General features: G+C 48.3%; 1 protein-coding gene across 1 annotated transcript in view; it reads right to left on the bottom strand.

Annotated features, from left to right (window-relative positions):
• Window positions 1-4,075: 4,075 nt before the first annotated feature.
• The window catches only part of Hpse2 (heparanase 2 (inactive)), a 566,168-nt gene continuing 554,828 nt past the window's right edge, over window positions 4,076-15,415 (bottom strand). The window contains exon 12 of the mRNA XM_051199909.1: window positions 4,076-4,244. Within this exon, the coding sequence (XP_051055866.1) occupies window positions 4,079-4,244 (166 nt within the window). The 3' untranslated portion in view covers window positions 4,076-4,078. The remainder of the gene's footprint in view (window positions 4,245-15,415) is intronic.

Here is a 15,415-nt window from a genome sequence, read left to right as displayed (position 1 = left end):
AGCAGGTTTTGACATTGAGCAGACCTAGGTGTAAGCCCATTTTGTTCTGTTTATCTGGATGGGTGTGGGGGCTTCTCTAACCCTCCTGCTGACAACAGGGTCTAAGTACAGACAGGGGAAGGGCGTTTCCTTCACTCTGAATGTTCAGGTTGTTTGGGCTTTATACCAGGATAACTCATTCTGGCAGTGCTTTTTGGAATACTTCTCACTATCTTTCCAATGGATAAAGTCTAAGAAAAGGGCACACATATCCTACAATTGAACTTTTCACTGTCTCAGAACAGCGGGGCTCCTGGGCTGGCTCTCCCTTGGGGACAGAGTGGCTGGCGAAGGGAGGGTGTGGAACTAGAAAGTAGGCTAGAGGAAGGGACCAGCAGGGCTCCCACTGGGCCAGTGGAGCCGACTGCAGAGCCGACTGCAGGACTCTCCTTCTCCCCCTCTCCGCCTCAGGGACACATCACTATCACTTTGGGTTACTTGTTAGTACCTCAAAACATCAAAGTCCTCCCGTTCCTGTACTTTGGCCATGGTAGGGATCTACCTGGCTTGCCTTTACTTCCTCAGAGGTCAAGCTGGCCTTTGTTTTCAGAAAGGAAGCCACTCTCCATGAACTGCAAGGCACAAGTCTGTAGCCGGAGTCTGTGTGCATACAGGACACCTGAGTACAGACTGCGCTTGAAGATGCTGGTGGGCCCAGAGTACGCTGGCTGCAGACACTGAATGGTTAACAGCCCTGGTAATCAGTGCTCACCCTTGGTGCTTGCCCTGGCAGGCCACCTTCAGGCAGAACCTATCAGCTACCCTTGTCCTGCACGGGGAGTATAGGACTTTGAGTGAGTCCATCCTTGTTGGGGGTGGAGTGTCCATCCAGGAAGGACAAGACTGCAGAAGGAACCCTGGTTTTGGGAGCCCCCTCCTTCCCCCATCTTTAGTCTCTCAGTTGCTTGAGTCTGATATTTTCAAGCCTCTCTCTAGCTAGAGATAACACTAATATCCCACAGCGGCAGCTTTTTGCAGGGCATTAGAAAAATGGGAACTTTCTCTCCCAATAACAATGAGAATTTATTCTGGGGCTTTGTGATAAGAAATGAGAAAGAAAATCATTCCTAGAGGCAAGAGGAGCAGAAAACCATCTCAACAAAAGGCACAGACTTCTCATTATGCGTGATTACTCTTTCAATACGCATTTCCACAAGCCCATTCTTTGGTTTAAAAAGAAGGGCTCTTAAGTCTCTCATGATCTCTGCTGTATCTTGCTTGAGGAAGGAAAACTGACCCAGAGAAGCTGCTGGAGAATTGCTTTACTTTCTTCTCCAGCAGCCTCATCCTGTTGCACTCCTGCTGTGGGTTGTGATGCTGTGTTTACCAGAGACCGTGTGTGTAGGGCGTATGTGAAAGGCAGAGTCCCCGTAAAGAGCAAGATCACTGGTTTAATAACTGTTCCCCCATCCCTCCCCCAGGGTGTCAAGACAGAAGCCTGGAGGTAGCACTGTGTTCTAGTGTGTCTTGGTGGCCTCTGAGGAACGCAAATACTCCTTCCAGGAGAGAGTTGGGAAGAAAGAACCTCAAGGCTCTGGAGACAAGTTCCAGTGCCCCCCCCCCCCCTTTTATTAGCTCAAAAACAAACAAAACTTCAACCTCTTGGGTGTGGCATTTAATTCACAGAGAAAGACAAAAGCGGCAGAAATGACCTACATTCTGCAAAGCTTAGTGAAGAACCGACCCCTATTTACAGAAAATGTGTTTGCAGGGGGCTCTGGAAGTCTTGGCTATCCTGGGCAAGCAAAGTCTACCGGATGAGGGGGTGAGTCTGTGACATGAAAAGCCACTGAGCTTGGTGACTAAGTAGGATGGTTCTGGACTAGTCCTTGAAGAAACCCATTCCGCTGGGTGGTGCTGGATAGTGTAAGGACCCTTCCCTTGCTTCACAGGTGCATGGAGGCGGCAAGGGTAGCTTTACAGCTTCTATACGTGAAAGCAAACTAGCCCAGGGCCTGGCACTGGGGGTCTCTGGTTACCTTGCTGTTACCAGGGGCCCTGCGGTTGCCCACCTAACAGGTACTTAGAAAAGATCTTGGTATGTGTTCAAGGAAAATCCATCTGTTTGTCCCTTTTCCTTTCCCATACTTCCTGACTTTGGCCCACATGTTCTTTTCCTTCCTCCCTCCCTTCCTTCCTCCCTCCCTTCCTCCCTCCATTGTCAGAGCTTGCCTAGGTGCTGGAGCTTCCAGGGAAGGTGGGGGAAGGGAAGCTCCCTGGGAGCCTTGCTGGGTAAGCAATCTCACAGGCCACCATCTCCAGATGCTTCCAAGCTGACCACTGGCGGGCCCAGCCCACCCTCAGTCTTCTGTTCTCGGTTGCCCTATTGTGCCTCCTGTGTTGTGTGATGCTCCTCCTGCACTGAAAATAAACACATCAAAATCCGATCCCACTGTCTCCCTTGTAGGTAGACTGAGATAGGCGGCCCCCATCTCTCAAATTCCTAGTTCTCCAAGCTGAAAAGCTTCGGGCACCTTGTCTGTCTGACCTTCCTCCTGTCTCTCACTTTGCCAACTGGACCAAATCCTATTCTTCAGGCATCTTAGGCACGCCCCTGGCCCCTGCTGCTTCCCTCAGTGAGTGGCCTCAGCTTCCTGGGTCTGTCTGCTCACATCAAAGCTGTGTCACCCGACTTATCTGGAACCCAGGAGAGTGCCAAGGATCCCCTTCCTCCTTAAAAGCAGCACTATTCTTGTCCTTCATCCTGAGGTCAGTCATGTCCACAGAAAGTCTCTGCAAGTGCAGCTTGTTTCCTGGACCCTGTAGCTAAACACAAGTCTGGGCCACAGACTTTAGAAGTCCGGCCTCCTGCCTGCCCAACTCAGAATACTTTCATCTATCATCTCCAGGTTTGCTACCACACCAACTCCCTGTTCTTCTTCAATGGAGCTAACCGAAAACTTCGTACCACGCCTAAGTACATGACCTGGGCTATGATGGATCTGGTCTTCTGTAATAACCAGATGGGATTTCTCCTTAGTAAATGCCACCAAGACTCAGCTATGTGCAAACAGGCAGAAAGGTTTGGCTGTGTTTACAGTGACTCTGATTCACACCTTCTTCTTCTAAATGGTTTTGGTCAATCAAAGAACAAAGGGCTTACTGTCTCAAGTCTTTGAAAACCTTTCTGTTTGAGGGCAAGGTCCCAATTGCTTTATTAAATTGGTGTGTGTGTGTGTGTGTGTGTGTGTGTGTGTGTGTGTGTGTGTGTACTTGATGCTGCCATGTGCTTTTTCTTTGTACTACAATTCTCTCCCTCCTGGCAACATGAAGAATGATGATTTCTTTTTGTGGAGCCTAATACATTGCTCTCCACTCAATGAATATTGTTACCTGACTCCCATTCTAAGCCTGGGGGAATCTAGATTCGCAGAGGAATAGAACTTACAGACTTTGGAGTATGACTGTAATTCTACTTGTGAAGCACCCGCTTCCCAGAGGGATAGCCAGTGATGGATGCCACTGTCAGAAACCCAGATGCACACACTCATACATCAGCCAGGAAATTATATAAACAGCTCACCCAGCAGGCCAGAGCTGACTCACCCATCTGCTCCCCATGGGAAGAGAGGTGTCAGGAAACCCAAGGCAGCAGCAGGAAACAGACAAAGGAGGAGCTACAGGAGGATTGGATTTGCAGCCCCCTTGCCTTTTCCTTCATCATCCCTGCTGAGGGCGGCAGCCACAGCGGGCTAGGGCTGGGCGTTTGCAGTTACACTGCTGTGTGATCAGGACTACAGGCAGCTGTTTGAAAACACTGCCCTGGAAGCACGCTGCTGCCAGCCTGTTTGCAAGGTGTGTGTAAACAGACACACACCTTTATCTTTGCATAAGAACGGTGCGCTTCTACATTTTCCTTAGGGTTGGATGCCACCTACCTAGGCTAAGCTCACACTATGACGTTTTTTGTCTCTTTGGAGAGAAGTCTATGTTGACTCCAGCAGGATGGGAGCAGAGGCTGAGGAATAAGGGTGCTAAAAGGGTGAGGAATAGAGAGCAGTCCAGCAGGCCCACCAGTAGCTCACAAGAGGAGGGTGGTTTATCGATAACGGCAGGCCAAGGCATTGACATTCTTGACCACATAAAAGCCCATGGTGACTGGAGGGATGACCAATGTCCGGCCAGCTCGAAGGGGGCGGGGCTTCAGTTCTGGAAGGGTCCCGTCGTCCACCATCATTAAGGGCTGGCCATTGAGCTGCACTGACCTACAGCAGGGAAGATAGAGGACCATTATCACATGCTTGCATCTCTCACTCATTTCTTTGACAGGCATGCAACTTGTTTAGAGTTCTGAAAGTGACAAAGACAAGCTCGCAGCTCCAAGGTTTTAAGTCTGAGTGAGTGTCATATTTAATATTTAACAGATATTTCCAATGTAGCAACACAACAAAGTAGGTGGTAATGTGGCCACAACTCACGTCCCCTGCTCGTTTTTCTTTGTGTGTGTGTGTGTGTGTGTGTGTGTGTGTGTGTGTGTGTGTGTGTGTGTAACTGGACAGTTGCAGCTCACAGAAAGGGGACCACATCCATAGAAAGCTTACAGAGGACAAACAGGCTTAAGGTACAGAGGACAAATTGGCTTAAGGTACAGAACCCCAACTGCTCCCGTCCATTCCTGACACTTGTGGCCTAGGTAGAAGTACAGGCATATGGATCAGTAGAAAAATCCAAATCAGGTTGCCATCTGGAAATAAGGTTGCAAGCCACTTTCAGAAAATCAATCAGCCTTGCACAGTGACAGCTGTCTTCAGTCCTTGTTCAACCTCCATGGTGACAACACTTCATGATGCCATTTGAACTATAAGGAGATCAAACCATTGTCAAGTGATATAGAGACCTCTGTTAGCTGTTCCTTCTGCATTACAAATGACCACGGAGTTTAGAGAGAGATAATTAGAGCCATGCCAGATAGAGCAGTGGATTCTCAGAGATACATGTGCTGTAAATTGCTTCCAGGGAAGAGTGGTGGAGAGAGGAGTTCCAGGCCTGGTCCCACATAGGTAGACTTGGGTTGAGTAGCTCCATCAGGACCAGAGGGGACAGCCCACTCTCTTGCTGAAATACTGAGGAGTGAATGAGCAAGCAGAGACCCCTTGTTTGAGCAGTCAAGTCTGTGTCTGGAAGGTGTGGGGGTGGGAGAGCGGACCCGAAGGTCAGTGTTGACTTCATCAGACATATTAAGTGCTTGATTCCAAGTTATCAGGATGCCTTTGCTTCCTCGCTGTGAAGACAGTCTATTTTTGGGAGTGGCAAGCCAGGTGAAGCAGGGTAAGGATGCAAAAGAAATCTCAGACAGGTTATATCTTTGTAGTCTGTTTTCCTACTTTATTTCAGGTGGCGTGAGTATCCTCAACCAGATGTCCAATACCACAAATTAACTTTCTAAAGCATGTGTGAATATGTATCTCTGCTTGCAAACCTCAGTGTTCTCTCTTACACACAGAATAGGGTGCAAGGAATTAGATAGCACGCTTTAGATGCAGATGCTGCTAGAGTGCTGTTGCCTTCGGTTCTAGGAAGTGCAGAACAAAGTGATGAGTGATGCTCAACCATCTGGACTACTAACAAGTAGCTGTTCTGGAACAGCCCTTCCTCATAGTGGGTTGTAGGGAGCACAGACAGGACCCTGGACTGAAATCTCTACTTTTAGGAGCTGGGTCACTAACTTAGGAGCTGACTGACAAAACCCTGCACTGCACTGCCCTACGAGAATTTTCCCCAGCTGTAGTGCGAACAAGAAAAACTCAAGAGCATGGCAAGCTCTGGAGGCACAAAGAGCCAGGCAAGCAGGAGGTGTTTTGCTATTGTTCTCTCCGTTGTCATGGAGGACTGTACCTCTGCTCCTGGCCATTCTTGGCCTCTGTGGAGCCGACTTTCTCACAGCTCCTTTCTGCAGAGCTCTCCTCCCCTTCCCCCTCTCTCTGCTTCTCTTCCATCTGGGTGCTGTTTCTTGGTGATGGGAACCTTCCCTCTTACCTGTCCCTCAGATGCAGAGTCCCATGCTTTGTTCCTGGACTCTGCTTAAGCCATATGCCCCTTTTGGAGTGCATCATCCACATCTATGACTTTGGCTATTTTCCTGTGCCCTCACTTCCCGAGGCTGTCTCTCTGTCCCAGGCCCTTCTTCTGGACTTCTATGTCTACTTGGCAGCCCACAGAAACCTCCAAGCCACGTGGTCCAGTTCGAGCTCTATCTGTATCTGCTTTTAAAAGCACCTGTGACAGCATTGCCAGTCACATGAGCTAGAAAGCCGGGGTCTCCTGAGACTTCTCCCCCCGACCCCCACAGTCAGGGTCACAAAGTCACACCCATCCTGTCTTTAATGCTGCCAAGTCTGATCATTTCTGCCCTCATCCCTATCTCTGTGATTCAGAACCCGCCTCCTAGCCTGTCTGTGTGCCACCTGCTTACAGATGGTCTGTTGTAACTGCACTGCCTGGGGCCTTCCGCCTCTCCCCTATCATGGTGACTCCAGCCAGTCCTGTGGTCTCTAGGGGCAGCTGTGGCCTGCAGGGGCAGGGGCAGGGGCGGTGTGTGTGTGTGTGTGTGTGTGTGTGTGTGTGTGTGTGTGTGTGTGTAAGGAGGTCATCAATACAAACATATGCCAAGATGGGTTTAAAATGAAAAAAATACCTTGCACATAGATAGAATGAATTTCTTTAAAGGAAAACATTAAACAGATGTACAGTGGTATTAAAAGTGGTATTAAAATATTCCAGAGATGTGGCTGGGATTAGTAAATCACAGGTTCACTTAAAACTGTTGTAAAGCTCTTCCCGTAAGCAGCCTGAGGTGACCTGTGAAGATGGTTCCCTACACTCTCCACCCCGAAGACCCTACAAAATCGTGCAAGTCACGAGGTTCAAATCTTCGGGTTCACTTTAAGAACACCCTTGAAACTGCCCAGGCCATCAAGAGTGTGCATATCTGAAAAATCACCGAATATCTAAAGATGTCACTTTGAAGAAGCAATGTGTGGTCCGGCGGTGCAAGGGGGTACAATGGTGGAGTCGGCAGGTGTGCCCAGGCCAAACAGTGGGGCTGGACACTGGGTCAGTGTCCAAAAAAAGAGTGCTGGATTTTTGCTGCAAAAGCTTAAAAAATGCAGAGAGTAATGCTGAGCTTAAGGGTCTAGATTTAGATTCTCTGGCCACTGAACATAGCCAGGGGAAGAAAGCCGATGGACTTAAAGAGCTCATGGCCGGATTAACCCCTGCCACACTGAGATGATCCTCACGGAAAACGTACAGATTGTCACAAAGCCAGAAGAGGAGGTTGCACAGTAGAAAAAGATATCTCAGGAGAAACTGAAGAAACAAAAACTTATGGCATGGGAATAAGTTTAGCATAAAATAAATGCAGACAAAAGTAAGGTCTCCTGGTCTTGTATATAAGCATTGCTTCAGATTGCCTGTTAATCAGCCCTGTTGGGTGGGGTGTAATGAACATACTGGAAAGGTTTATTAAAATGATAAAGCAGCGAAACAGACTGAGGGAAAACAACTAAGCCATTGTTTTACTGAGTTAGCACTTACTGGGGAACTGTCGTGTAAAAGACTAGGTATAAGTCCTTCGGTATACGATAAGTATGCCTTCAGGGGATGGAATTCGTTACAACTGATCTTAATTAAGCTATAATATCCTTAGAATATTTTTGTGAGTAGTTTGTTAGGCCAATACCCAAATGTTAAGCTATATAAGTATTGTGATTTTTTTTTAAAGGATTTTTAAAAAAGTCATGTGTGTTAGTGCTCCTCTTAGACATGTTTAACATCTTACTGATTTGGGAGGGGGGGCTATATCACTAAACTTTTCTGTCACTAGTGACATAGGATCAGCTGTTTCAGTGACATGGCCCCTGAGGGCAGCCCAAACATGGGTGTGCCCACACTTTTTTTTTTTTTTTTTTTTTTTTTTTTTTTGAGGCTGGAGAGAAGGGCCAGCAGTTGCAGATGACTCAGATGACTCTCACTCAGGCTCTAAGACCTCTGATACCCTCTTCTTTCTTTTGGCCATGCAGTACATACACATGGAAGACAAATCTAAAGTCTTATAAACTGACATCACAGGGGGTATCTGGTATTGGCCTCCCAAGCAGCCAGGGCTTGTCTTAGATCTGCTGGGAAGACAAACCTAAGTCTTGCATTTGCTGAGAAACTAGGAAGCGGTTGCCTGTCAGCACTGCGCCCCTCAGTTCTTTCCTATAAACATCTGCCCCCTGTGCACATTTCATTGAAAAATCCAGTTAGTGTGGAAGAAGAAGCTGTTGTACAATTATTACTTTGTGAAGAAAGACACTTTTACTGTTTTTAAAAGGTAATCAAAATTTTTAATTTTTTAAAATCTATGTGAATATGTATCTATTCTGTGGAGGCTGCTCACAGAGGCTACGAGAGTCAGGGGAGCTGGAGTTACATCTGGCTGTGGGTTGCCTGATTTGGGTGCTAGGAACCAAACCTGGTCCTCTGGAAGAGCAGCAAGCATCATTGACTGACGAGCCATCTCTCCAGCTTAGGAAAGAGCCCTTTATGACAAAGACTGGGTGTGAAAAAGTAAGGCCTTTGTTCGCATCTCCAAGGACGGCTGGACTTGAAGATGCTGGGCATCTTCACTCTGCAAATTAAGTGCCTTGCAGTTCTGCTCATGGGTCCTTTGGGGAGATGATGCCTCTACTTAGCAGGCAGCTGCCAGTTCTGCATTCTCAGCTGAGCTGCAGGGTCCTTGAGGGCTGCTTCTGTGTTGGTTGCTTTGGACAACTTTCTCTAACCCTTGGGGTTAGAATTTGCCCTCCTTTGGCTGTGGTGTAGGATCTGCTGCATTGTCCCTCACTGGGCTGTGAAAACAAGGTGCACAAAGGCAGAGGCAGGGGATAAACAGCTATGGAATAAGTGAATGGTCCTTGAGCCCCTTTGCATAATTCCCAGGCTTCCTCCATTAGTTTTTCTGGCTCTGGAAGTTTTTAGAGCTTCTCTGCAGATTCTATTAACTAGCAATTACTCTGCCCCTCAGTGGAGATGTTAGATAAGTTCTGAATTATCACTGAGAATCAGTCACTCCCCAGACACCTTATTCCCACCTGACAGGAGGCCATGGATCATTGTTGGTGTTTTTCATCTTAAAAAAAAAAATAAATAAATAAAAATAAAAAGATCTATATGGCCATCTATTAGCTAGGGTGGCATGAGTTAATTCTGTGAGCAAAGCTGTCTGAGACCTTGAATCCCCACTTGTCCTTATCTTTAAATCCCTTCATTTAAAGAGGGACAGTGTGCTTTATCACCATTTCTGTTCTCTTCTTTCTTTTACTATTTATCACCCAGTGACATCATAGCACGCTAAATATAACACCGTCTTTCAGTTATGCACACTGAGAAATGTGTAAACTTGCAATCACATCAGTGGTGAAGGGGAACATCACTGGTTGGGGGACACTTTCCTGTAAAAGGCATGTCCGGTTTGCCTGGACAGTTCAGTGCAGGCATTCAGCAGCCTCATGTTCCACGGGAGCAAATCTAAGTTTAGAGGGTCTAAAACTTCTCGGAGTCATGCAGCCTTTAAAGGGCAGGCCTGATGCTCGCAGGGATTCCCTTAACTGTAGTCTTCCCTGGCCTTCTTGACACAGTTGCTAAAGGGCCCTGTGCAGTGCAAAGCTTTGTTATCTTTGTAACTTCACCATTGACACAAGGTCAGAGAGGTAAGTGGCCTCCGCAGGTAAGCTCGGCTCTGGCCTCTGGACCACCTCTTTCTATTCGTGTTTCTGTCCTAGTATCAGGTGGCATGCAGTAAGATCACATTGTTTTCTTTAAAAGCCTTTTTTAAAATCATCATCCAGGAGGGCTTCCTTACTGGAACATGAGTTTTCAACCAAATGCCAAATGATCCAGCCAAGGCTCAACTATTTCTCTTAATTTCCCAGAATTGCCGAGGGTGCCTAAACTACCCAAATATTGGGACAACTGCGTTTTATCGCCTTTTGTTTTTACAAAGATTGAGTTACTTTCCAATTTCTAAACTTGTTTTCTCAGTTTTGTGTGTTAATTGAAATGGGATTCGATGTGTCAATTCGGAGTCAAGCCCTCTGCCCTGCCAGCTCTCCGTGGGAGGCTCTTGGCAGGGTCACTGGCCCCTCCATTACATTTGCAATGTCTGGTCTTATTATGGCTCTTAACAGTCATGGGTATTTAAAGGGATTCAGCTTTCCTTAGGTCCCAGGATAGAAAGTTTAATAAACACATTGTTTTTGCAAGGCAATTTGTCCTCTCTCTCTCTCTCTTTCTCCCTGTCCCCCCTCCCCCTTCCCTCTCTCTCCCTCTCCTTCTCTCCCCCCTGTGTGTGCATGGGTAGGCTTTTGTGGAGTTGTTTGATCAGAAGCAGACTTGAGAGCGGGTGTCTGAATTTGACTGGAATTTTGGGGGGTCTTGAAGGGGAGATAAAAAAGACCTTAGCGCTGCCTCAGGCACTTATTATGTTATTTGCCTTCTCTGAGTTTAGGTTTCTCCAGAGGGTGAGTGACAGGCAGATCGGATGACCCCAGGTTTCCTTTGTCTTGACTAACCGCTGGCCTAGGCAAAGTTCAGTGCCAGATTTAGAGTGATGCTGGCAAACAGAAATCTGAGCGTGATGCTCCTGTCCAAACGTCCCATGGCTTTTAGAACATCATCTGAAGTCACCATAAACTGGCCTTTACCGACACCTCTGGCTCCTTGGACTGAGTCTAACTTCTACCCATTCTAGTTCCTGTCCACCTCACCTTTCATTCCATGCTGCAGTTTCTCTGGTAAATTTTTCTAACATCAGGGTTCTGTCTTTGTTGTTTCCTTTGCCTGGAACTTTGTCAACACTCTGCTGCTGTGTTTTCCTCTACAAAAACTGGGTTTTAATTCTAAGTGTGCATGGAGGGAGTGATATTTGCACATTAACTCAAGTGCTCATGGGGGCCGGAAGAGGGCATTGAATTTCCTGGAGCTGGGGCTTCAGGAGAAATGGAAACCGCTCAATGGGGCTGCTGGGAATTAAACCTGGGTCCTCTGCAGGCACAGTACCTGCTCGTAACCACCGAACGGTCTCTCCAGCCCCCTAACCCCTTTTCTTGTTTATCTTGCTTGTCAGTCAGATCAGGTACAAGGGCTCCTCAAAAGTATCCCACAATTCCCAGAACTTCCTGGTCTTCAATTTGTATCACAATGTGGCTGCATGTCCTTGCCCGGACATTCTTCATTACCTATGCAGGCACATAGCCGATGGACAATAAAAGAAACATTAAAGGTACAGTCAGAAGAACAACAGACGGGAAAGACAACAGTCCAGAAACTGAACTGAGTCTAGATCGCAGATATTAAATGGGCCGGTCTGGATAGGTTTTTGAGCTACTTCCGGTAGGCTTCTAGATTGTAAATAAAGCGACTGAAAGCAAGGAAGGAGGAAGGACTGAACAAATTAAGAACACAGGCACCTGTATTTGAAGCACATTAGTGCCTTGTGATTACCTTGAGCCACTAGGGGGCACGCTTGTCCTATACAATAGCCAAGGGAGAGCCAGCCTGCACGGATACTCCTAGGAAGCCAAACTTGTTCTCTGTCCCTGCTGTCCTCACCCCGTCTCCCCTAGGCCAGGGGTGTACCTTGTGTTTGGCGTGTCAAAGGAACAAATCGCAGTATCAATCAAACCCCAACCCAAACTTCACTGTGGCCCCCTTGGCACGGGTCCCGCCTGGAGTGGGGCCCAATACTAAGGCGCAGGCAGGGCTGCAGTTCCCGCGGCGGTGCGGGCTTCCCAGCCAGGGTGCCTAGGGGGACCCCGCCGCCGCAGGTGCGGAGTCGCTGGCCGCGGCGCCAGGCTCTCCGGGGTTCCGGGTCCCCCGCCGCCCCGGGCCGCACCTGTTAGCGCGGTTTCCCGAGCTGGGCTGGGAAACTGGTGTGTGCAGCTGCCCTGCCCTCCTCCAGGTCAGGGCCACATTAGAGCCTGGAGGGGCCCAGCCAGGCTTCGGAGCCATGGGGCTTCCTTCCCTTCCTGCTCCAGAGAGGCAGAGAAAAGGAAGTTCCTTTCACGAGTCCCTGAGCAATGTTGGTCCCCTGAGGATTCCGTGAGCTTTCGACTCATCTGGAATCTGGGACACCCTACCAAAAAGCCCATTCTTTCTCTAGGCGCAATCAGAAGTAGCTTCTTCCGTAGGCTCTGTTTGCTACACTGCCTTCTTCATGCTCAGCTTTTCGCCTACCACAGGAGTTCAGTAACACTGGAGTTGCAGTCAGTTCACTTCTCCGGGCACTCCACAGCTGCTACACAAAGGGCACCGAGGAGAGGGGAAAGATGGAGAAGCAAGCATCTAGTTTCCTTCACCCCTCCAGGAGCCCCACTGCTGATGACCATTTGCCCTTCATTCTGCCCTCTGAAGGGCAGGCACATCGAGGGTCTGAAGACCTTTAATCTCGCTCCCCCCACCCCGCTACCCTACCCCCACTGCGCATGCGCACTGCTCACTAGGACTGTTTCAGAAGCATGCATGGGTTTCTTGGAAGGGATGTGGATGGGCTTTTTCTGCATGTAGTAGGTTCAGGGGTCATGACTTGATTGGTGTTCCACCTAAATCTGTGTGATAATGGCCCAAGCCATAATAGGATTCTACCATGTGCTTTCAATGCCTTAAAATAACTGCACACTTGGCAGACAAGATGAGCGCCTAGCTAAGAAACCTGGATTTGTACTGATACTGCTAACTTTCAGCAGATGAGGGGCTCATCTGGGCGCAGTTTGAGAAGAAAATCTGATTCTGCAGCCATCTCTAAGCTCCATGTCATAGGCAACAGATCACACTCAAACCGCAGGGCACAATAGAAACCAGATACAAAAACTACAGAGGCATTGCCCCACAGTTAACCATGCCTTATTCCCATGGTGAAGAACAGTGCCAAGATCGCGAAGTGGTGATTAAGGGATGTTACTCACATCTCCATAGTTCTGTGTGATGCACAAAGTCAATTATAACAGACTCAGGCCTTGCGCACTATGCCAGAAGTCACCGCAGCATGCAAATGTGTGGCCAAAGACACCAGGGTAAACACATTGTAAAGAAAAACACAAATAGAAGGAAAATCAAATTTAGCCTGGGTTTCAACATTGTTTTTTGTGGTCTGGTCCCAGTGTATCTCTATGACCTCTCTTTCCGCCCCACAGGCATCCTATATTCTAGCTCTGTGTGGGGAGATTTGCCACCCCCCAGACAAAATGAGCCCTGAATGTGTGTACTTCCAAACCTCTGGAAGCTTATCTTGCAGCCTCAAACCGCCTCCCATGCCACAAGCCTTTCCTAGAAGCACGGCTTGTTCTGGCTAAGCACAGTGATTCCACCCTTGAGGCTTTTCCGGATCTCACCCCTATTCCCTTTCTCCCTCCCTTATGCTCCCAAGCTCCTGTGTTATTCTCAGGGTTCCCTTGTCTGAGAGTTAGGGCTTTTGGAGAGAGAGGCATTTTTCCCAGTCCTAGCTGTGTGAAACAGGTAGGGGCAGTGCCGGGCAAGAGCATTTCCGTACAGAGCAGGGCAGGTAGTACCGAGTTCCCCAAATTTGGGTATAAGATAGTCTATAAGCCGCACTCAGAGGAGACCGGTTACTTTATAGTCATGGCTCCCTGGATACTTACTGAAATCCGTTAAAGCAAGTGGATGAGTATCCCAGTTTTATTGGCTTCTGACAGTGCTCCATGTGACCCTCCAAGGAAAAGGGTAAGATGTTCCATGTGACCTAGCCTCAGTTCTAGAATCCACAGACATCAGAGGGCCATCACGGTGTGCAGTGACTCTAAGCCTCCAAAGTAGGAAGGAGTACGGAAGGTGGCTTTCCAAGTGACTGCTGGTGTTAGGCAGCCAGCCTGCAGTTTTGTGCTGTAGGTTCCCTACGAGGGATAAGCCACCTCCCGAGGCATGGAAGCATGGGTTTAGGAAGCAGGCCTTGCCTCAGGGATGAACTGGAGTAGAACTTGTCACATTTTTGAAGTTACATATTTCTATCACCAAACCACAAAGAACACAGAGGCTGTCTTTTCTTGGTCTACAAGAACTGCGTACATATTTAGCTTCCCTCCCCTTAAAGTTCAGCGATTCAGAGCCACAATGGCTATGTCCTGTGGGAAAGGACAAACTCCCTGCCTGGATAGAGGCCCCCCCACCCCCAGTAAGTGAGAATGGCTGGAGCCTTGATGGACAGCTACGCAGAAAGCTTGCAGCTGTGGGGAGTGAGCTGGAAGACAATGCATTTTGGAGCTAAGAACAAATGGGGAACTCAGGAAACAAGAGTGAAAACCATACATCTGCAAACATCTTGGTTTAAGATGTCAAGTCATTGTAAAATAGAAAGTCATTTCATAATCCTATAATCTGCACATTTACTAATCTGGGATTTAAAACAAAACAAACAATAAAGCTTGAAAACCAGCTCTCAGCCTTTTTACTCAGGCATGGAAAATCCCCGGGGGCTCAGGGCACGTTCACACCTTTGGCAAAATGGCTTGGGGCCTGGATGGGGAAATCAAAGTTGTGGATCATCTGGGACTGTGTCCCAGGGTCTACAGAAGGCCAGTGGCTCCCAACTTTGCCACGTATTGAGTCACCAGGGTACAGGCCCTTCAGCCTGAGCCCGAGCCTGGAGATTTTGAGTTCATCACTCTGGGGTGTGGTGAGGGCACTGGGTTTTGGAAGCCCACAGCTTGTTCAAAGCGCAGCCCAGGCCAAGCAGTGCCAGTGTCAGGAGGGAAGAGAGTTGGCAGCTGGGGTGAGAGGGAGTTAAGTAACCCTGACTGTCACATTCTGAATTTACTTTTACTTTGGATAAAAGCACCTCCTTCACCCTTTCGCCATTGTATGAGGAGGCCACCCCCCGCCCAGAAGATGTGAATCTTTTAAAGGGAAATATTTTGGTGAATAGACTGAAGTGGACATTTCTGTCCTCTAACCAGAGCTGCTTCATCCAAGGTCGCCGCCCCAGGCCTGCACACTGGTGACATGAATGTGCTCTTAGTACGGGGGCGTTTTTGGGCAGTGCTTCACAGGCGGAGGAAGGCTTAGAGGTGACCTCACTCTCTGGGAAGAAAGCTCTGAACACGCTGTCCCTTTGGACAGCACGGTCTGTAATATCCTGCAGCTTCTCCAAGCTCTGGGCCTGCACCACCAGCTCCTTACTGACAAGCTTTGCTCAGGTAGAGGGAGAATCCGAGGGGGTGAAGAATAGCCCACTCAGTGCCTTTACTGAATTTTTAGGTGTGTATATCAACATTTGCTTGGACCATGCCATACACACGTTACAGCTCACTAGGCTTTGAGAGCTCCTAAGCTTCATTTGATGCACAAGTTTGCACTCTCTGAAGACCCTGAGGCTCCTTCT

This window comes from Phodopus roborovskii, unplaced genomic scaffold (genome assembly GCF_943737965.1).
Source record: "Phodopus roborovskii unplaced genomic scaffold, PHOROB, whole genome shotgun sequence".
Taxonomy (NCBI): domain Eukaryota; kingdom Metazoa; phylum Chordata; class Mammalia; order Rodentia; family Cricetidae; genus Phodopus; species Phodopus roborovskii.
Note: the sequence above shows the minus strand (reverse complement) of the source record. Positions and strands in the feature narration are given on the sequence as shown.